The 24,056-nt window shown below is 34.7% G+C and overlaps 1 protein-coding gene across 1 annotated transcript; it reads right to left on the reverse strand.

The window, feature by feature from the left end:
* Positions 1-99: 99 nt before the first annotated feature.
* On the reverse strand, positions 100-23,932 carry LOC123869040 (NADP-dependent malic enzyme-like). The gene is made up of 12 exons (XM_045911772.1): positions 23,707-23,932; positions 17,692-17,863; positions 16,207-16,365; positions 14,716-14,897; positions 14,168-14,348; positions 13,142-13,270; positions 9,116-9,298; positions 8,524-8,746; positions 7,217-7,359; positions 6,240-6,410; positions 4,350-4,473; positions 100-2,924 (listed from the first exon to the last, which is right to left on the reverse strand). The coding sequence occupies exons 1-12, from the start codon at positions 23,733-23,735 to the stop codon at positions 2,764-2,766; spliced, it is 1,857 nt and encodes a 618-aa protein (XP_045767728.1). The 5' UTR covers positions 23,736-23,932; the 3' UTR covers positions 100-2,763.
* Between the last annotated feature and the right edge of the window lie 124 nt (positions 23,933-24,056).

Consider the following 24,056-nt stretch of genomic DNA (forward strand, 5'->3'; position numbering starts at 1 on the left):
ACAGAAGAAATATCTTCTTATTTTGTATAATGGCTTTTAGTAGTAACAGAAGAAACAAACATGACCAACAAATTAATTCAACACGGGTATAGAATTTTCACACTAATGTGTACGTACATAACAATGTGTGCGTGATTATGATTAACAAAAGGCATTGCTTACACTCACGCACACATAATTACCGATTTAATGAACACACTCAAATTGTGACTCACACATATAAATGAGTGATATCGCTCAAAGGCCGCCGATACACCTCTAAGTTGTCTCACGTAAGTAACTTACGAATAACTTACTAATGTAAATACTCTCATACGTACATTGGCCTTAGAATTTTTTTAGACAAATAATTACGTAAGCTACTTACGTGAGTAAAACTTACAAGTGTAATCGCGGCCTTACCCTAAGGGCAGTTTAGTTAGTTCAAAACCATAATCTCTATACGTCACAGCAACATAATCACATCGTATCAATAGATACACACAGGTATAACATAATCAGAGACACACCTCAACTTTTTTTTCGCTCAGCGAAAATAATGTCTCACTACCTTAAAAAATACTGAAGCGAAACCTATACTTAATGCAGAATCAAAGTATTTCTTTAGATTCTATGAAGCATTTATTAATGTTTAAATTATTGTGAGATTGGAAATATCTCCGATTTTGTATTTTATTTTATTAATAGCTCATTTTCGTAATCGAAGAGCATCTAGAAGCATAAGTAAGCGATTAGGGCTACTACTTTTATACTCATAATAATTAATAATACAATGTCCATAAAAGTAACATATTATTATAATGATACCATCAGGCCACAATAGTAAATAATAGGCCTACTGACCTTTTTACTCTAAAACGACTAGTAGATAAGTCGAACAATTTTTTTTTTTTGGAAAAATTACGCAATTGTTCTAGAATTTAGTGTCACTGGTGTCGCCGTGGCCTTTTTAATATTATTACACTTCGATTATGTACTTAATAATTATATAAATACAATCAATAGTTGATTATAGCCAATTAGATGCACAAAAGATTTCGATTGGTAGCTTTTCCCTTATTAATATTTTTTTACGTTTGTCTTTTAAGAATTTATTTAAAGATTAAGTATAAAATATCATAATTATTGGCTGTTACATTTTAATGCTGCGGTGACTAGACGTTAAAATTACACAAATTTACTTGTAATACATAAAATTGAAATTATATAATACTTGTTGATTTAGCTAATAAGGAAATTTCCTAACTAAGAAAACACTGTTAACAAATACTTTTTTTTGCAAAACTTTTACATATATGCAACTTCGTACAATATTTACATACTTTTTTAAACATAATGTGCAACTTTTATTAATTATATCCGTCATAATACACATGTCTAAAACTAACTAGTTTTGTTTTAATTTTCACCACACGAATTTAGACTCAAGGTTTATAAAAGGTTACAATTTCACACAATTAACTACTACATCTACCGAGACATACATAATATAATAAATATTACATAATATAATAACTAACAGCTACTATATAAATACTAACTCGTATATAGTCAATTCTACTGACGTTTTATATACTTAATATGAGACCGAAATTGATGAATGTGACAACGCAAAAGCATTGGGTCAGTTATTTTATATGTAACCTTTTGTCGTCTAATTATTAAGTGTTACCTGGTTTTATATCGCAAGAAGTCAAGATCAAAACATTAAAATAATACCCATTGTAGGAAAGTATTAAAATAAAAGATACCTACATATAATTATTTTTTTATATTCAAAATTATACTTAGAGATTACTCTTAATTATTTGAATAAAATATACTTGAAAGTGCTCTAGATGCTTTTTCAAAAACTTATTTATAAATTGCCAATCAATAAGTAAAAAATAGAAGGAATAACTTTTACAAAAACAAATCTACTAGGTAATCAAAGTTATTTAATTAATCTCGTTACAACGTGTATATTTTACTTCAATGCTTTTTCAATGAATATATTACTCATTTAATTGAATAATTATTTATTCATTATACACTTATGTATGTTATGTGCATATTAACGATGCTCGTTTAATATAGTGAAAAATTTGGTTATTATTAAGTATTTAAACGTTTTGAACTTTCAGTATCCTTGCGATATAATATTATTACTGCCAATAAACAATTAAAATGGAGGTAATATATTGTATGTTACATTTAAAAATAAAAACCGTAATTGTTCGGCAAGATATCTGATATTATCTCCAGTGAATACATATGAACAATGTCAACGTACATACATATTACTAACCATTTTATTATAAACGTACAATAAATAATAATTAATAATAATACTTATATTCCCTAGTCACTTCTAAAGTGTCACAAAGTAAACGTTCGTTTTATTAAGTTGTTGATTGTTTTTAACAAGACAATAATAAATAATGATAATAAGTGTTAATATCACTGGAAGTTCTATAAAAATATCAGAGATTAAAACCACGAAAAACATTAATTAGTCACTCGGTAAGAAATATTTCTTGATGATAATAATAACACACAAAATAAAAATCACGGCTATGATCGTCATGATAAATTAAAATCAACGATTCATGCAATTATGTTTATGGTTTAACCATAGATTAATTTATAGTAAATCCATGTCGTGCCTTTTAAAAATTTTATTTGATGAAAAATATTTGAATCGAAATAGTGCCGATTCATTGTACGTTAATACTTCAAACGGTTGCCATAATTTTATTAAAATAAATAAAGATAAATAATACTTTAAATGTTCTTAGGAACAGGCTGGATGGGCCGGACGTTGAATTTCTCCTCGGGCTTCCAATCCCATACAACGGGCATAGAACTCTCGTAGTGGAAGTTGTACACTTGATTCATTATGTGCTTAGGGAGGTCCTTTGGCTCGGGATATACTGACGCAAGACCTGAAATTTGTCAATTAAAATAAATGAATGAATAATCTAAATATTAGCGTCAATACTCATTTCTTTCTCTGAACTAAATTTAGAGTATTTGCATATTTTTCATTTTAATATTTCATTCAATTTCAGCAAAAATTTTATTTTCACGACTAAGGATTTCAGGACTAAATTAAATTACATTTTTAAACCCAAAAAAAAAATCGCTCTACTCCATAAAATTTAAAGGATTGCTTAGCCATGTCAATGATAACTAATTTACGATGGCAATTTTTTACGAAGAGCAGTCATACTGGCTATGTTTTGTGAACTATTTGTATGCTTATGTAACACCATTATCTAACCAACCAACTACTATCAATGCTACTAAATATATTATACTCATTGTACATGTCCATATCTAATAACTTGGTCTACTTGTTCCTACTTTATATTCGATCAAAATACCATCTCTCGGTTACTTTCTAGCAAAATACGGACTTTATACCATCAACTTACGAGTACCGTTAGAGTAAATTAATTCTTCACTAAAATATTTCACTATATTTCGGTCATTTTCTAGCAAAATTCGGGCTTCAGGTATACCATAAACGTACGAGTACCGTAAAATTAATTAATTCTTCTATTAAACTATAACCTCTTTCTTCAGTAGGTCATCAAAAAGTTAAAGTAAAACAGGCGAAGATCTTCCTTCTAGCTGTTTGTAATTAACTGGAGGGTATTCCGGCCAAGTATAGCTGTCTGGCAGATGAGATTCGTAACAAAAATTGTATTGGCACATTTTAACGTGTTTTTCGAAATTCTTTGGAGTCGGGTACACTGAACCCCAACCTATCAAGAAAAATATATTTAAAATTACGTAAATAACTAATTATAGTAGAATCATTTAATAAGAAGCTTTCGGCATCTACATGTTTCAAAAGTATTAATTTCATGGTTCTTATGACGAGATTCAAACACCTGTTCGGAAATCAGGGGCCTACGTAGTTTGACAGCTACGGTGTGACGAACGCAATCGCCTCTGATTGACTGACACTTTCTCACTATTGGCTACAATGCATTGTTGCAATAACAATATCGCGTAAATTCAGCCAATCACAACAACTGAGCAATGATTGATGCAGCTTTTGCGGAATCGACCAGCAAGTTTTACTGAGAAGAGCCGACCTTCCACTCATCACTTTGCAAAAACTTATTATTGACGCCTTTACCAAAGAAAACCTCAATTTTAGAAATTGTACTTCCATAACAAATGACGATTTATTTCATGTCATAAAATCATTGTATTTTCAAGAGCTCAAACAGCAAAGTAAATAGAAGTATGTATTTTAATTGAATTTTTGTAGACCTAACTTTTCAGTTTGATTGCCCTCGGTATAGTGAACTATCAAGACATCTGAGAAGTATAGTAAGAGAGAAATCTGAACATACCTTCATCATAAGCCATCCTGGCGACCTCGATGGCGATAGCTAGCGACGCCTCCCTCACGTCGGCGAGTGGAGGGTAAATGCGGCCAGTTCTCAGATCGTCCTCGCTCACGAAATTAGCGAGAGTCTGAAAAAAAACATTACAATCTGGATAATTCTTTTGTACAGTCTCTAGATAAAGCTAACATGACGGTCTATTTTTTTTTTCTTTCTCGTCTGGCTTTACAAAGATTAGCCAATGTCAAGTTTGTAGTTATTTGTAACAAGTTAGTTAAACTATACAAATATGGACCCCGTCTGTGCCGGCGCTCGCCGACATACGCACGGCACCCCCTTAGAGCGTTTTCCAGTCAGTTTTAACAAAAAAAAAAACACTCCAAAAAGGCAGAGCACGCCCGCCAGCTAACACCAACACAGACGAAGTCCTGACGGTCTATTGCTATCCCTTTCATGTTGCTCCCTGCGGAAAAATATAGATCTTTTAGACCTGTCAATTTCGTTTAGTTTAAAGATACTATGTTACGCAAATCTTAATTTATTGCTATGCCCTTCAAAACACTCCCCATGGAAAAAGATAGCACTAGATTTAGTGCTGTCAATTTAGTTTTTAAAGTTTGTACAAGTCCCAGGAATAGCCTTTTTAAAAAAGTTTTTGTCCATACTAGAAAATTTCCTTTAACGTACGAGCGCCAATTTCTGTAGGACAGAAAATTTCCTTCAGTAAACTGTTTGGCTTGATTACCAAGGTGTTTAAAATCTTTTACCTTTTTTTTGGCGCAACCCGCCAAACTGGTTTACGTTTTCAATTTCTTTATTGACAGTCCGCTAGTTCAAAATTATTTTATAGAGTATGCAAATGCATCTAAGCTACGTAAGTGATTGACGATTACAATGTTGGCAGAGCGATTACCTTCATCTATACATTCATTGAGAATGTTTTGTATACAAACACGCCTACTAAAACATAGTAGTCGGATTTTGGCAACAATACATTATGTCATTGCCAAAGAAATTAAAAAATTAGACCAGACAAACAATCATTTTCCGTCCAAACGCTTGCATTACAAAATAGATTTTATGTAGTTTGAAAATAAAAACTATTTTTGAATGCAATATTTAGCACACTATTTTAAAAATGTGTCTGCAATCTGCATACTCTCCCAAAATACCAGCCTGCGTACATTTGTCATCATACTTATTTTATACTCGAAATTTGCTATATATGGATTTTTTTCAAGCACACTTTTAGATAGTGCTTATATTGAGGAAACACTGATATATTGTATGACTCAACACATTATGTAACGTATCTTATCATCAAGCGGTCAATTTATTATACTACTGGCTACATAATATTTCAAATACAGTCAAACCGATCGAATGTAATTCTACATAAGATCTAGGTCCCTTTTTCCCCCACAAAGTTGTTAATAACAAATTGAGCCCATAAAGAATTTATAATTTGAATTTTGCTCGTAGGTGTCGCTTTACTGCGTTAACACTGCGTCGGTATCTATGCTGTTTGTGCCGCTACGGGTATGCGTATTACACACACAAGCGTACGAATTTGTCTTCATTTTTTTTAAATACGGTTGTAGGAGCTTTGTCTGTCTGGGTTTTTATAATATCTTTGCATATAAGTATTTAAATAAAGTTTCTCTACACTAAAAATATACTCCGGGCTGTACTCATATGGTTAGTCGACGCAAGTCCGACTAGTTTCGAACCCACCTGGGATCCTTTTTCACAGTGACTCTTTTTCTACACTATCAACCAACTCTCTAGCTCCAGGCTGCTACTGAGGATTTTTTTACAGAAAAACTCATTTTTTGACAGAAAAAGACTAAGCTTTTTTAAACGAAAGCTACAGAAATAAATAATTGTAAAACATACCCTGGCAGCAGTCAGGAACATAGTTTCAGGTATATGGTGCGTGGCAGTCGCGATAACTCCCAGAGCAATCCCAGGGAATATGTAGGCGTTGTTTCCTTGCCCCGGATGGTACTCCTTGCCGTCGTACTGCACTGGCGGGAAGGGAGATCCTGACGCGAAGATACAGCGGCCCTGGTAACAAATTTTATACGACTTTTAACACATCCAAGGTAATATAAATAAAAAAAACCGGCCAAGTGCGAGTCAGACTCGCGCACCGAGGGTTCCGTACTCAGGTATTTTACCGACATTTTGCACGATAAATCAAAAACTATTATGCTTAAAAATAAATAAAAATATTTAAAAAAAATTACAAGTAATGCCCTTTCATATGATACCCCACTTGGTATAGTTATCTTACATTAAAAATTGAAACATATTTTAATTTTTTTTTAAATGATGTGAATTCGCGGTTTTCAGATTTATTCCTGTACTTGTGCTATAAGACCTACCTGCCTGCCAAATTTCATGATTCTAGGTCAACGGGAAGTACCCTATAGGTTTCTTGACAGACAGACAACAAAGTGATCCTATAAGGGTTCCGTTTTTCCTTTTGAGGTACGGAACCCTAAAAACAATCCTACGTTACTATTATAATTGTGGTAAGGATACAACATGCTTAGCGCGAGTCATACCGGCGGGTAACCTAGGCCTCGAGTTACATACAACTAACATACTGAACCGAAATAATTGACGAGGACAAGCCATTTGGAACCGTTTAAAAAGTTGCGTTTATTTACTTACAAACGAGTTTTTGTTTGGGTTAATCCGCATGACAATTATTGTTAATCTTATCTACCACTTGTTAGAGGCAATTCGAGTGATTGAGTCGGCTTGTAGATTGTATTTTATCTACCGAAGAATAGTATTAACGGATTATACAGTGATATTAGTTGATTGTGAAATATATAATTCAGAGTTCCAAAGATGTAACTTACCTCGGTATGATCATACGCGGCCTGAGCAGTACACTCAGCTTTGCTCGTTGGGTTGGAGAGCGCGAATATGACGGGCCTTTCGATGTTCTTTGCCATTTGCTGCAGCACTGCGGGGGTAAACGCACCGCCCACGGTCGAGCAACCTGGATAGCACAACAAAATATGACCACCCAAATAGCTATGAAGGAGCTGCCGAACAAAAAGTATAATAGGGCTGATAATGCTAATACTAGTGAAATCAGCGACTTTTTATCAAACGTCGAAACGCTCGCTTAGTAAGGGAGCTTGTATATAATTCACAGATGTGACGTCATAACCGATGATTAAAAATGGTTAGCAAACTTAAAACTAGCATCGAATGCGGCTTTCACGAATTTTGGAAGATACTCTATTTAATAATTACTAAGAAATAATTTATTTTTGACATCATCCCCATTGGATAAAATAAAATTTCATAGAAGGGGCGAAAAACTGAATGAAAGCTGTTAACTATAACTGTACTGACTTGATCAAAATCCCAACGTTGGGCCCAGTTTTACTTTAAGCACAGTTTTTGTTGTTTGAAAATAAGTTCATGTTTGTATTTAGTGATCGGAATCACGGACTTTGGGACTTTTAGACTCAAAAGCATAGTTTTAGCTTGGAAATGAGTTCAGATTTATATTCGATGGCCAAAAACGTCCGGATTAAAGAAAACAAGTATTTTGGTCATAAGTGTAACACTTGTTTGCCAGCTCCTCAATTAATGTGCTATTTTTTAGCTAGAGCGGAAATTTCGGAAGGTCTTTTTAGTCTTTTAGTTGGAGAATCTTTTTAGTTACGATACGAACCATTTGCAATATTATGAAATGCTATAAAAGAAAAGTTTTTGGGGACACTGAATCCTGAATATAACATGAACACCTTGATTAATGAAATGGTTTCTTTGCTTGATTTACCTTCAAAATCAAGGCCAATCAAGCGGAAGAACTCCTATCTAATGTTACACGTAGCGTCGATTGCCTTCTTAGTTACTAACAGTTGCTTTCAGAAAACCAGCTAATTTTCCTTAAGCGCCTACGTATGAGGAAGGAAAAGATAGATAGGACTTTCTGAATCAATGCATAGATTCAGTGATGTTTATTTATATTTCAAAAAATATTCGAGATAGAAAGGACTTGTATTAATGATGAATGAATTTTCTTGATTCAATCTGTCGCTCCATCCTCCATTAAATTCCATCCATCAGCTAGTTCCAACGCCAAAAAAGGTTGTATATCTACAGAGATCAGAGATTTAGGCATTGTACCTTTAAACTAAGTACTTACCAATAAGACAACTAGGTCTAATCTTCGCAATGCACTTTTCAAAGTCCTTTTCCGGTTCGATGTCCTTTCCAAAGGCCTTTGCATGAGGTGGGACTCCTCCCTCTCTCCTAGTGGAGAGGAGACCATCAACGTCAAACATGTACACTCGATCCTGTGCCTGCTTCTCTGTTAGACCTTCTGCGACCATGGCAGCTACTGTTAAGGAGGCAATGCCGTTAGCTGCCTGTGGAATGAGTTTAAAATGAATGTTACCACCTTTTAACGTATAAGCAAATACATTTTTTCTATTATTCGCTTGCAGTTATCTTTGTAATAGGGTATCTTACCCTTTTTTAAAGGTGTCTTAATTTAATCCTAGGGTAGACCGGTAATAATAAACCACCAAAAAATTCCCAAAAACTATTCAATTGAGTCAATCGATAAGTGCATTTAAATTTTGTATTTCAAATTTCTCCGTGAAAATTGTTTAAGTTCTGAGCTGTCATAACGTCACACGGATTCGTAAACAACTGCATTTTCTTAATGAAATACATGACAATTAGAATCCATGTGACGTCACAGTCGGAATTCATAATAACATATTATTTCTTACCGATCCAGCACCAAGGAAGAAATAGATGTTTTCACTGAGCTTCCTCTTCGTGACCCTGACGGCGGCCATCAGTCCCGCGACGGCCACACTGGCCGTGCCCTGGATGTCGTCGTTGAACGTGCAATACTTGAAGCGGTACTTCGCGAGCAGACGACCAGCGTTCAATAGCGCGAAATCCTCGAACTGTGGAAAAGGGTGATATTATAAAGTTTGTGTATATCGTGTATGTATGTTTGTTACTCTTTCACGCATAAACTACTGGACGGATTTGGCTGAAATTTGGAATGGAGATAGATTATACCCTGGATTAACACATAGGCTACTTTTTATCCCGGAAAATCAATGAATTTCCACGGGATTTTCCACGCGAAGTCGCTGGCATCAGCTAGTAAATAAATAATTTAGGATCTACAACTTCTTTTTCGACAACCTTCCTGGCGCAGTGGTGAGCGCAGTGGTCTTTATAAGTGGGAGGTAAAATCCTAAATTTTGGGATTTTATATTTTCTTAATTGTCTCTAGTCTGGTCTGATGAAAGGCTTGGGCCGTAGCTAGTTACCAACCTACCGGCAAAGCTGTGCCGCCAAGCGATTTGGCGTTCCGATACATTGTACACAACTACTGATCTGAGTTAATATTAATATTGTAGCTGAAGCCTGTCTAATTTTGGAGGTGGTCGATCTTTATTGCTCGCCAGTTCAAAGTCAAACATTATAACAGGTCAACTTGTGCGTGTCACTGCGCATTAACGTAAGAAGGCTTAATTATTGGACTTAAATTAGGCGATGTGGTTTGTCCCAACGACAGGACAAAAACATATGTTTTTAAAATGGATGCGTGAAAGAATAAACTATGATATAAATTTGACAACTTTGTCCTGTTTTCTTCGATCGCTCACTTTTTTTTTAACTTACAGACTAGCACTTGGCTGCATTCAGACCTGCTAGCAAGTCGAAAGTCAAGTCAAGAGGAAATAGAAGTTGCCTATTTACTCTTGACTTGAAGATACCCATATTAAAAGTGAAAGGGGAAACTGACGCCGGAAGGGCGTTCCATATTCTAGCGGTTCGGATTAGAAACGAGGAAGCAAATCACGTTCAAACATTCAATTTAAACGTCAATGTTTGGCGACAACGAACTATTAGTATACAATTTTACTGAGACGGTCAGTTAGGTTACGGGAGGTGACAAGTGACGTAAAAATCAAGGTTTTTAAAATCACAGTAACCCACCCTTTGCTTCACGAGCTGTCTCAGTCAAGCGGTACACCTACAATGTTATTTTCTTCCATGTTCAAGTTCACAGAAACTAAAAGATTATACGAGTAACTAACTATACATTAGTACGAGACTATTGTATGCTAGTAGGTATTTCTACATTCTTCAGTATTTCCGCAACAGATACTTAGGCAGTAAGTCACGAATCTATTAGACAAGAGATAATAGGTACATGGATGACGCTAATAAATCATTCTTTGTTCGCTATAAATGAATGAACAAGATGTAAATATACCTACGTAATACCGTTACGGGTAATACAAAGCAAAGTCGTCGAATTATGATAGTGAATATACTCGTATTATAGCTATAAGAATAAATAGCTTGCGTAAGATGCAGGTTACTTAAAGTAGCGGGGTATGAGGCGGGGGTATGACGCCCCGCACGTCACCCGCACTATCCCGTACGGGGTTAGCACCCCACCCCGATCTCCACCCCGATTGCAATCTCGACTGGTACGCGACCATTAGACGCATTACGAACGATCGATTAGTCGCCGGCGACCATTAGAATGTGAAATGTATATGAAAGTTGTTATGTGCATGCGCACGTAGTCGCCGCGACTGCATGCACATACACCCTACGACTTCTATATAAATTACAGATTGTAATGGTTGCCGTCAACTGAGTCGCCGGGCGACTAGTCGACCGTGCGTCATGGATCTTAGTAACGAAGAACATTTCAATTTCAATATGCCAATACAGTGATTATTACTATTAGGTATTTATAATTTGGAGTGTGCCAAAGACAATAAATAAGATAGTAAATGGCACATATTATACCGATAAATATAGCACTGTATGATAAACTCATAATCATACATCATATCTATGATACGCTACTTCATGCGATACTGAGTTTTTATCTTTTAAATATCAATGTCACCTATTTAGTTTCCTTTTTATACACATGTATAAACGATTTATAAATTTTTACTTTAAAATAAACGAAAATAAAAATAGATTCCGAAATACATAAATAGAATAACTCAAAATTTAAAAAACCCCCAACAGAAATACCTCTTTAAGAAAACTAGAAAAGAGCTGATAACATTCAAACGGCTGAACCGATTTTCTTCGATTATAGCTACAACACAGAACACAAAGAGAACACTCTCGATCAAGCCACCTTTCAAACAAAAAAAAAACTAAAATCGGTTCATTCGTTTAGGAGCTACGATGCCACAGACAGATACATTATTTTATTGGATTTTTTACTTGATGATCAGAAGCCTGCTGTAATAAGACTTCAACACAATATTTTAAATACTATTAAATGTTCTGCGCTCAAACTTAAAAGCTAAATCAATAGTTTTTTTGTTTTTTTTAAAGAATAAACTAAGCGTAAAGCTTGCGCTAGGAGTATGTACGACTGATGACAATAGTGCAACGGATGGGATTTGAACCACCGACCTTTCGGAATTAAGTACGCTCCTCAACCGTTGAGCTATTGAGACTCTTCTTTGAACAATATTTATATTAAAATAATATCATAAGTAGTTCCAATACGGAAAAAAACTTAGGTATCTTGCGATTTAATGGCATCTTATCGGATAACAATGTTACGCGAGTTTAACACTGATGTACGATAAGTATCAACTATATTATAATTTTTTATTTGATTGACTATCTATAATCTACAATCACGCCTGACGTATTTTTAACCGATTTCCAAAAAAGGCAGATTAATAATATCTATCACTATTAGGTATAATTAGACTAATTACAATAAGAGGTATTTATATAAAATAATGTTTACAGCTGTTTTTTCATGAGACAATTATTTCCAAAGAAAAGAGAGCATTTTCGATGAAAGCTTTCAGTCGGCTTGATTTGTTCCGACATCTTGAACAACTACTATCGTCGTATTTCAACAATTATTATACTATTGTCATATTTCAACAAATTAACACAAATAATATTTAACTATACGTATAAACCTTCCTCTTGAATCACTCTATCTATTGATGAAACCCGCTTTAAAATTGGTCGCTTAGATAGTTTAAAAGATCTATCCTTACAGACGGACAGACGGCGGGAAGGGACTTTGTTTTATACTAATGGTACACCTTCTAATACTGTGCAACTGCTGATATTAAATTGTTGCTAACCGTTCGTGCTACCGATCATCTCCATACAAAACTAAAGATTTGGCAGCGACGCGCATCATGACTATTACAAACGTATCGATTGCATCTGTAACATTTCTAATCACTTAATGCACTAACACTCAAAACTGTGCTGTTGAGAACAATAGAATTCCTACAATAATTAGGTATATGTTATTCACCCATACCTCGAGCCTAGCTAATAGTTACGATAGTAAAATACGGTCACTTAAGAAATACGATCTTGCTCAACTAGTCAAACGAGCGAATTTTCAATAACACTACACTGTTATAAGCAGTTATATTTCATATAAAAATGAATAGAAAAAATTAATTGGCATTTATCGTAAAAACGGTCTATACATTCTGAGTAATATGGTTCTTTGAGCAAAATTAACATAATATATGCAAAGTGTCGGTGCCTCTGAAATTAAGTAACATAAGAGAGATTGGATCCTCTGATCCAATCTTTCTTATGTTAGTTTCATGATAATAATTAATTAACTAGCAAAGAGCATTGTTACGCGAGTCTATAGTTATATAGAAAGGAGCATTTCTTTCTTTGCAGGTTCAACAATTTTTAATTAGTATGCCCGCTATTTCCGTGATTCCTATGCAAAAATATGACTACGAGAAACTCACCTGCAAAAGTGTATTTTGTCCGTATCTCTGAACACATGCTTCCATAAATTCGTCGATAAACTCGTCATACTCCTTCCCTCTCACTCGTTTTTGGCGCAGACCAATATAAAGTGGATCTTCCAGCAAATCCTGCGAAATCACAACTAAAGAAAATGACAAATTCTTTGAACTGTGTTTTGGCCGCTTACGAAAATAAAATATCTACCTGACTTTTCAAATTGTTGATTAAGAATTAGCTTAGTCATAATTATAAACCTAGCATACTTAACCCAACGCTAAACGGGCATGCAGCTTCTACTGTCAGGAGTTAAGATATCTTTGATTACTGAGCCATTGATCCCTAAGCCATTATAACTTTCCTTTCTGGACCTTGACCCATAAAATATACCTTTGCTTAAAATTTGAAACACATCTTTTAGAATAAAAATTACTTCAACGCAATTAGAAATGCAACGTGCGGGACCGTCAATGGCGCTGGAACAGTCGTTAAATAAAAATAACTGAATAACAAATTTGACCGAAATATTCCATTCGCCAAATTCTTCGAAGCATCGTAAACGACACGTCAGCATATAAAAAGGTCGCTCCAGATTCATTTTCACGCCAATTTGCTTTACGCCTCATATTATTTCAATCCCAAGCGGGTACCTACTGCCTACTGAGTTTGTTCAACTCTAAATAGTTTTGATATGAATAACAATGTTGTCGGTAATACCTACTAAATATTACCACCGACCATAAATCCTTGCAGCATTTGAGGAACTGCTTTTATTGACGGCTGGTCGATTACGGAAAAGCTGCATCAATCATCAATGCTACAATTGCAATTTTTGTGATTGGCCGAATTTATGGTATTCTTTATATGAAACCCAATAGTGAAAAAGTGTCGGCCAATCAGAGGTGATTGTGATCATCACATTGTAGCTGTCAAACTACTGCGATAGGTTCTTGCATTTTGATTTTTTTAATCCGCTATTAAAATTAATACCTTAACTTCAGACATCTAATAAAAATGATGACAAATACCTGATTTTCAGTCCCAACATCCAAAGTGATGGGCAAACACTGATGCGGTTTTATTCCTGCCAGAGCAGTGTATAGAGACAGCTTTCCCACAGGTATACCCATACCGTACGCTCCCAAGTCACCCAGGCCGAGGATACGCTCCCCATCTGTGAAGACTATCGCACGGACGTCTGGTTCGGGCCTAAAATTCATAAGTAACTATAAAGGCCTGCATAAGAATTATATACAAAAAGGAGTAATAATGTTTATAAGATAGCATTCTAACAGATATACCTATATCCGACGCTCCCTAGTCACCCAGACCAAGTATTATACTAACATTATAAATGCGAAATTGTGTTTTTTGTTGGTTTGTCCTTCAATCACATCACAACGGAGCAACGGATTGGCGTAATTATTTGCATGGATATAATTAAGGATCTGGAGAGTGACATAGGATATCTACTTTTTATCCCAGAAAATAAAAGAGTTCCCTCGGGATTTTAAAAACCGAAATACACGTGAAAAGTCGTGAGCATCAGTTAGTACTGTCTAATTTTATAACTTACCAGTTTTTGAGGATATTAAATATATGCCCTTTATCATTGATAGTGATAAAGAGACCTCTCGGCCGTCTGTAGATGAGACCAAATCTTTGGCAGGCCAGGCCTACGGTGGGTGTGTAAACTATGGGCAAATACTTCTCCACATTTTCTGACAACAGACGGAAGAATAACTTCTCATTTCTGTCCTGCAAATAAAGGAATCAGCTATAGATAAAATCGAGTATCTGTAAATACCAATTGAAAAGAAAATTGAATGCGCTTATGGAAAAAGTAAATTTTAATATTGTTTTCACTCATGCACGGTGTATATATTTATGAATATGTGTGAGTTGACATACTATTTAGTATCAAGCCACTCAAAACTATTTAATATCAAACTCACACACACACAAAAACATCTACGCACATGTGATTGTCATTATAAAAAAAAATGAAACGGGAAATAACTGATAAGAGAAAACGATCAGTAACTTAAATAAGAATAAAAATTAAAACAAATGTTTCTAGCACTACAAAGCCTCAAAGTTATAAGAAATTTTCATTTCCAAGAGCATGCAAAGTTCAAACATTATTCAAGCACTTAATTTTTTGTATTGATCAAGAGCAGTGTTCTGTGGTTACTAATACCATTAAGTATTATTAACAATACTCTTGCACTGATTTTAGAAATTATTAAGATCTCCCAGTGTTCCTGCAAATATCCCGCAAAAACATGCAACTAACACCTGAATTCATTGACTAAATAGATATATCATTGCACGTGTCGCATACAACCGGATGGAGGGTCGGATTGTCATATAGAGCAGATACTTAGTGGTTTAGAGGACAAGAGTCAAGACGTATTAGTTTTTCCCAAGCATAAAGCGTTACACATCGAATCCGCCTGACGGTGGCATGTGCACGCGGCTTAATAACTTTAACTACTTTTTAATCGACTTCAAAAAAAGGAGGAGAGTATCAATTTGACTATGTTTTTTTTAAAATTTTTCTTTATGTAAGGTTTTAATAAGGGGAACAGACCGCGCGTATGAAACACGCTGACATAAGAATCCTTTTTAAGGTGGAATCGACGGGCCTGCCCGCGAAATTCAAAAATTTGGTTTTAAAGGGTCCAGTTTAAGAAATTAATTCTAGTATCGACTAATTTCTTAAACTGGGCCCTTTCAAGTAAAGATTTTTATATAAACCTGTGAGGATGATACTGCCATTGTCGCAACCAAAATACTATAAGCCTACGTTGTCGTATTAGTTTACAAATTGCGAAAAACCAAATTAAATTTGAATTTCGCGGGCAGGCCCGTCTCATGCCCCTTAAGTAAGCTTGGTTCAATAAACCGCCGCACCAGTGGATTTAGTGTGTAGCGCCCTTGAAAAAGAAAGGATAATGTACCGCATGCATCAGACTTCGGCTGCCTCAACGAAGTACGAGTAGGTACCGAAGAAAAACTTAGTAAATTAATTAAATCAAATGGTACCTTTATGCTGGTTAGTCACCTGTAACTCGACGAGGTAAAGGTATTTGTTGAGATTGTCCTCGTATCTATCTATTGATATCCTGCAGATATCCAGCTGCTCTTCTTGTGACTTGAACTTGGCCGCCAAAAGGCCGTGAATGCCAAGCGCTTGCCGTTCTTCTAATGTAAATGCCAGACCCTAAAACGTTTTTGGGGTAATCTGTCATTTATTTAATTTTTATGGTCTTCTTCTTAGAGTAAACTAGCATTTGTGGGCGACTTTTATCATATAGTAGCTATCTATCAGTGAAAGAATTTTGAGAATCGGATCAGTAGTTCCGGAGATTAACGTCTACAAAGAAACCTCTATATAATATTAGTAGGTAAGAAGTATAAATTAATATTCATCTGTTTATTCAACCCAAATAGATGGATAATGCGCGAATGTATAGGTAATGACCTATATACGTTCGCGCATTGTCTATCTAATTAAGTTGAAATTTTGTACAGTTGTTTTTGGCACTTGCATGGTGGTTTTTGGCACAGTACCTACCTACCATTAACGTACAATAGATGACACGCGAGTCGTATTGGAAAAGGAGAAGAAACTAACTGTACAGCTAAAAACGCTGGGTCTAGAAACTGAGATTTACATGTAGATTTTTTGTATAACTAATCAAGATTCAATAAGAAAGTATTTTCATAAATTTTATCCAAGTGAAACCAGCTAAATCATTATAATTTTTGTGAAGCTTTTAATAAAATACGATGAAAATATTCTGGAATAGTTACGCTCATATATTTCATTGTCATACCACCGCAACAAAAGTAGTATGACGCGAATTGAAATTTTGTTGCCATGTAAATTTTTAGATTCAACGTTCTATTTCAGGACTCCGTTGAGCGTTAATCGTTCACACTTTATTGGCAGCCATTTCAAAACAAGCTCTGCATTCCCTTGATAATTACACCATAAAATTAACACTCATAGTGTGAAAATTGCATAATTTTATAGAGCTTTTTGATTTTGAGAGATTTTTCTATAATCTCCAATGTCTATTGTTTTCATGGAAGAGCCCTGCTCCAAGGCATTTGGAAATTATCCTTTATGAAGTACTAGCGACTGCTAGCAGCTTTGCTCTCGTGGAAATTTCGAAATCCCTTTATCACCTTGTCTAACGTAAAGAGAAACTAAGCTGTAGCTGTACACAGCACTCTAGTACCTACTAAGACAGGGCGTTGATGAATCAGTCAGTGAGTCAGATTTTTCATTATATTGTAAAAGACAGTGTAGTTTCGTTCATCCTAGCTCTGGTGAAAAGGTTTTTATGAGCTAAGCTAGAAAATGCAATCCTTAGGATTACTAGATGTACTAACCATTAGTTCTTATAGAGCAGAATATCATGAGTCAATATGTTTCTAGTTTTTGATAACATTTCTTTCAATTATAAGACGTTCAAGAACGACTCTCCGACTGATGTAGATAAATAACTGTATCTTACGGTAATTTTTTTATTAAACCTACCTTGTTAAGTCGGGGGTCCCTGAGATGGTCGATACCCCTCACCACGTTGGGGCATATTATGTTTCCGGTCACCTCATGGTAGTTCCGGCATTGCGACGAAGCCTCTAGAAGCGCGGGACATTTCGATAATGCATACGCTAGCGCTCGATTCGGTGCTATAGCGTTCGAACATCTGTAACAAGGAATATGGTCAAAAAACTTCATTAATTTTTTTTTACTTGCAAATAAAATAAGTCCTGGCCAAGTTTTTCATCAGTCAATTGCTACAGTGTGATTTGAAAGATTAGAGCCATCCTGGCGGCTAACTGTAAAAAGTAGTTTGAGTTATCGCCATGGTTATCGCGAAAAATATGGGAATTTTCAAAAACTAATGTTTCTAAACAATACTTCGTAGGTTTTAAGTTAGTTTTTAGGGTTCCGTATTCGAAGGGTGGGTCCCGTTCCAGTTTTCTATCAGTCAACAGGCTGTATCTCGTGAACCATAAAAGGTAGAGAGTTGGAATTTTCGCAGAATATTCCTCATTGCAATTTTACAGAGAACTTAATATCGAGGTTCTGTATTAGTTCTCATATTTTTGACTACCAGAAATTCAACCATATCCTTATTTCTATCCTTCTTTTCATCCTTTCCATCCTTTCCATCTTTCCATTCTATTTATTCCTTCAGATTTCAATTATTAAAATGAGAGCCAGAAAGTTACAAAGACTACCTTTTCATCCCATAATTTATTACCGTATGAGACAAGCATACATGTTAAAGTAGGTGCTTTTGTCCGCGACTTTATACGCATGCTATACCTACCTAGTTTGTAGCCTTATAGCTGGTATAATGTACATAATAATAATATAATAGGATGCACTCGGAAATAATGTAGCTCTCTATCAGAAAGAATTTTCAGAATATGATAATAAGTTCTGGTGATTACGCCAGACATACAAACTCACAAACAAACTTTCAACTATACCTTCTTAATATAGAAGAAGATGACTTTTTAGATACTAAATCGATTTTGTGTCTATGGAGTCTATGGAGGTAAAGCAGTCTAAACCGGAATCACGACAAGCTAGTTGGATTTGACCTTGAAACCTTGTATTACCTACTTACTTTAAAGTTTTCTACAATACCACAATTTTACCCATCGATTATCTGGGTAACTATCAAATGTATGATTATTAAGTATATAGGTTAATGTAACCTACATTTATGTATACCTAGTACGCGACAGATCGAGATGGCAAACGAGGTACGGACACCCGCACAGCTCCCGCCCTGATATGGAATAGCGCGGGTGACTACGGGTGTGCGGGACGTCCCCCCGCCTCATTCCCCGATTGCTAACTCGGCCTGTCGCGTACTATATTATGTACATCATCATCATCTCAATCCATTACCGGCGCACTACTGAACCAAAAAGGGAAGGGTTTAGTTAGAACATGAGTCATCCGCATGCCATCCACACTTGACCAACAGAATTGGCATTTGGCAGAATTATTAGCGAGAGGTAGGCCCAGGATCAAACCCCGGAAACCGAATAGGAGGCCAAAGTTTAACCACAAGGCATGTACATACATAACATTACATATTATACAATAGTTACAACAAAATGTACTTAATTTTTTGTTTAAGTAATATTCACAATACAATTGCTGTGATAAATAAATCCAGATTATCATTTGTCTATCCATTTTTAACCGACTTCCAAAAAAGGAGGAGGTTCTCAATTCGTCGGAATCTTTTTTTTTTTTCAATTTAAGATTTGTGAATTGCAATAGGGTCCATTATCTCACGCCATAATCCAATGTCTTTTACATTAAGAGATCAATGTCCTCCAATTGCATCCAATGTGTTACATAGTAAACTGGCAAATACCCAAACGACTTGTATAGATACCGACCGATGAGATAATATTATTATTATGAGGAGACAATATTAAGACCTTCATATAAGAATTTGTTTTCTTATAATATCGTTATCATCATTGATTGCCACCTTCAAAATTTGGCAATCATCACCGAAGAGCTTTTCTGACTAAAGCCACTTCTATTCAATTCGAGATTCGCGAAGCTAAGCTCCGTCTTCTCCTCTTGTGATGTCTAACCACTCCCCTTTGGCGACATAAGAAATCTACTGCCTGCAATCTCCCACTAATAGTGTCCAAAGAAAGTGAATTAATATTCAGCGCGTAATGGGCTCTTTGTTGAACTTTGTAAGCTGGAACTAGTACCTAAGTTTCCCAACCATGCTGTATAGCAGAATATCCTATATGCGCAAATCTTAGAAGATTAATTTCCTTGGTATTGTGATGAGATTATGACATTTCTGAACCTAAAAGCCGAAATCTCGTTCTCTTAGTCAAGTTGTAAGCGGAAGGATCTGAGAACTCACCGCATTATCATCACAAGAGAACTCCTACCATTATGATTAATGGATTGGGGTCACGACTCTCAGCAATGAGGAATACAATGCAGAGGGTCGTCGTGAGGGCATTTGTGTTTAAAATTGATATGTAACGGAATCGATAGCCAAACGATACGATGTCCGACAATGGAAATCAATACTCAGCCCATTCAATGGCAAAGTATTCAAACATACTTAACAATATTGACTGGAGTAACTACGTAAGCTATAGTGTCATAACTAATACGTTAAGTGGAGTTTCCGTAACAGGGCGTTTTCATGTTAAATTAGAGCACGGTTAGTAGTTATTTACATTAGCTTATGTATCAAACAATTTGTAAAATTTTAATTAATGTACTTAATAAGTAGGTACTAGGTACCTAATATTTATCATATATTTTCTTTTTTAGCCCCCAACCCAAAAAGAAGGGTGTTATAAGTTTGACGTGTGTATCTGTGTGTCTATGTATCTGTCTGTGGCATCGTAGCTCCTAAACTAATGAACCGATTTTAATTTAGCTTTTTTTGTTTGAAAGGTGTCTTGATCGAGAGTGTTTTTAGCTATAATTCAAGACAATCGGTTCAGCTGTTTGAAAGTTATCAGCTCTTTTCTAGTTATTACTGTAACCTTCACTTGTCGGGGGTGTTATAAATTTTTAATTTACACTTGTTACAATCATCATACTTACTAAATGTTAAATAACACACTAAGGTAACACAAAAATGTTCATAGTTGGTGTATAAACACAAAGCTTTACCAATTGAATAACCGATTATGAACTAACTATACCATCACCTTCATCTCAAATTGACGAGGTACGAAAATCAGAAGTGGGATATTTAATTCAATGGAGGATATTTTTATTTTATAGGTGCTTAATAAATTGGGATTCTCCTGTTAACTAGAGCACAAGTAAACTGTAATAACTTGAGTAACTTTATATATTATATAGCACACCTACTCTAATTAGATGAATGAGATTCCGTTTGTGAATGGCATTTGCAATAATTATTATTTTAAACTACCAAAATACCGTAAGCTAACGCGATAATTTCACGTAATCTTTAGTAGGTATGACAGGGTATTTAATTACTTACACTAATTTATGTTTCCCTTACAGAGTTAGACAGGTATTCGTGTTAAGTATATTGTAACACATGTTTATCATGTTATTCGTGTTAAGTATATTGTAACACATGTTTATCATGTTAATAGATGTCTCAAATTTTTATACAAAAATTAATGTTTCCAAACTGTCTAAAAAAACCACAAATTCACGGTTTTCGGAATTTTTCCTTTACTTGTGCTATAAGAGCTACCTACCTGCCAAATTTCATGGTTCTAGGTCAACGGGAAGTACCCTACACACAGACAGATAGACAACAAAGTGATCCTATAAGGGTTCCGTTTTTGCTTTTGAGGTACGGAACTCTAAAAACAGTAAGTTTTTGTTTACAACAGGATTAAAGACATGCTATAAACACTTATAATTTTTTTTTGCTCAAAACATGTTTCACATATTTGCTCAAACACTTTTGAAACATTTGTCAACCCTGAAATAGTTACAGGTAAATTTTAGTTACAGGAAACGCAGCAGGCGCATTGTCCCATACGGAAAATGCAAGTATCAGATTCAACCATACTAATTGAATCAAAGAAATACTGATACAAGTGTAAATTAAAATTTATAACACCCCCGTCAAGTGATGGTTACAGTAATAACTAGAAAAGAGCTGATAACTCTCCAACGATTTTCATGGAATATAGCTAAGAACACTCTCGATCAAGCCACCTTTCAAACAAAAAAAAACTAAAGTAAAATCAGTTCATTACTTTAGGAGTTACGATGCCACAGACAGATACACACATCAAACTTACACCCCTCTTGTTGGGTCGGGGGTTAAAAATCAGTAGAAGCAAGCATGTACATAATCTTAACATTCATATGTATATAGGTAAAATCAGCTGACTGCTAATGGCTGAGTAGGCATGAACATCTCTGTTCATAAACTTGTGTTCTTGTAATCATCAATCAACTTGTGATGTGACCATGGTCTACATGTGAAAGTAATCAATTTGCAGGTTTTCTTCATAGGAAAATATTGCAATCTATTTTCAAATCATTAAATATTTTATCTATTAGTATTCACATTTTTCAAGTAAAGTGGGTAAGTATATCTATGAAAATTGCTTTTCAGGTTTTTGGACAAAAATGAAGAACTATGTGTTTGAAGATTTTTGGAAATTCTATCTCCTCATCAATTTTCAAAAATTCCATTCGTTTTGCATGAGGATGGATCACCAAGTAAATTATAAGAATGCAAAACAAATTAAGTACCTAATTTAAGAAAGTATGTAGGTAAGTAACAATAAATTATTTGAATTCTAAACCTTAACTTTGTTACATAAAAGTAAAGAACTTATTCTATATTTAAATAAAGTAAATACTTACTTAAATAGTATATAAATGAAATAACACAAATTAGTGTTTTTTCAAATATACATTGGTATTAGGTACTACATTTAGTACCTCTATAATTATTGATAATAAATGAATGAATATACTTTTTTTGTACAGGGCAAAATTATTACTGTAAAATACATACAAAACAAAATAAAAATAAAGGCAGGTACAATTTGATGGCCATATCACTACCTAGCAACTTCTTCCATAATATTACTTATTCCCAGACTACCAGTAATCAAATGAACAAAATAATAACAGGTCAATCATTATACTCATATTATACACATTCATTATCCAACATTAAGTTACTTTCTCGTTTTAAGTAACTAGGTACCTAAGAACCCATTAAATAAGAGAATACTATATCTATACTAATATTATAAAGAGGAAACCTATAATATAAAATAAATACAATAAAGTCTAGTCTTGGAAGTTACTTCCAAGTTTTCTGCCAAATAAACTAAATTGGGTCATTTCAAAAGTAGGTCATTGAATCAGAAGCTAATGTGATCATTAACTGATTTAATGTTTATTTGATAATACATAAGATTTTTTTTTTATTGTCATTTCAAAGTAAATACAGGACTCAAACACTTATAACAAACCACAATAAACATTATAGTACAAACTTACTTAACTGCTAACCTACTAAAAATATTTTGTTTATATGAGTTAGGTATGTACTAAGTTACTTTTTCAATGTTTTTGGCACAAAATGAAGTGGAGAATTGAATGAAGTTAAATTAAACTGAGTAATGTGTACAAATGCGTCAATTTTCCTAGAAACGTGATATCATCTCTTTACGCACGAGATCAATAGACTAGACAGATTTGCGTTTTCTGAGTTTACGGTTCCTCGAAACCTTAACCTTGAATTAGTTGCGATATCATACGGAAGACGTAAATTTTACGCATTTTTATTTATAAAACAAGAGAAAACTGTTTGAAACTACGGTTGAACGGGACTTCATACTAAAGTTGTTCAAGAGCCGCCAAACGATTAAAGAATTGTTACAATTTAAATACCGGCCTCAAAAATAGGGCGTATCACACATCTATCCAAGCGACAGCCTAGAATTTCTTTTTAAATCGAATAAAACACAGGTGACACGTTATGTAAACTCCAAAAATAAACGAAATGCTACTTACATCAATGACCTGGGAATACTGCAAAACATTTCAAATATTTTTCATCTACAGAATCACGAGCCGAAAAGTACACAATTCACTGGCAAAAACTTAATTTTACAACGTTTTAACGTTCTCCATGTGTATTTAGAAGCACTTTCCGTGAATTCCCCGGCCCGAATTTATTTGACTGGGGAGTGGGGACTGGATCTAGCTGTCACTTGTCAGACAGAACTCGCAGTCATGTGTTGACATTACTCGGCACAGATTAATAGAGGATACTACGTATTTGACAATGATTGACGATGAGTTGACAGCAAGGTAGATTATTCCACAGATTATTCCAGACTATTCAGACATATATAGTAGAT

Source organism: Maniola jurtina, chromosome 10 (assembly GCF_905333055.1).
Source record: "Maniola jurtina chromosome 10, ilManJurt1.1, whole genome shotgun sequence".
Classification (NCBI taxonomy): domain Eukaryota; kingdom Metazoa; phylum Arthropoda; class Insecta; order Lepidoptera; family Nymphalidae; genus Maniola; species Maniola jurtina.

Excerpts from the sequence above, each read along its gene's own strand:
- LOC123869040 (XM_045911772.1), bottom strand. The coding sequence starts at position 23,735 with ATGTTTTGCAGTATTCCCAGGTCATTGAT. Across the intron at positions 8,747-9,115 it reads TCTTCCTTGGTGCTGGATCG|GCAGCTAACGGCATTGCCTC; the intron begins GTAAGAAATAAT and ends CTCATTCCACAG. Across the intron at positions 2,925-4,349 it reads CAGGATGGCTTATGATGAAG|GTCTTGCGTCAGTATATCCC; the intron begins GTATGTTCAGAT and ends GACAAATTTCAG.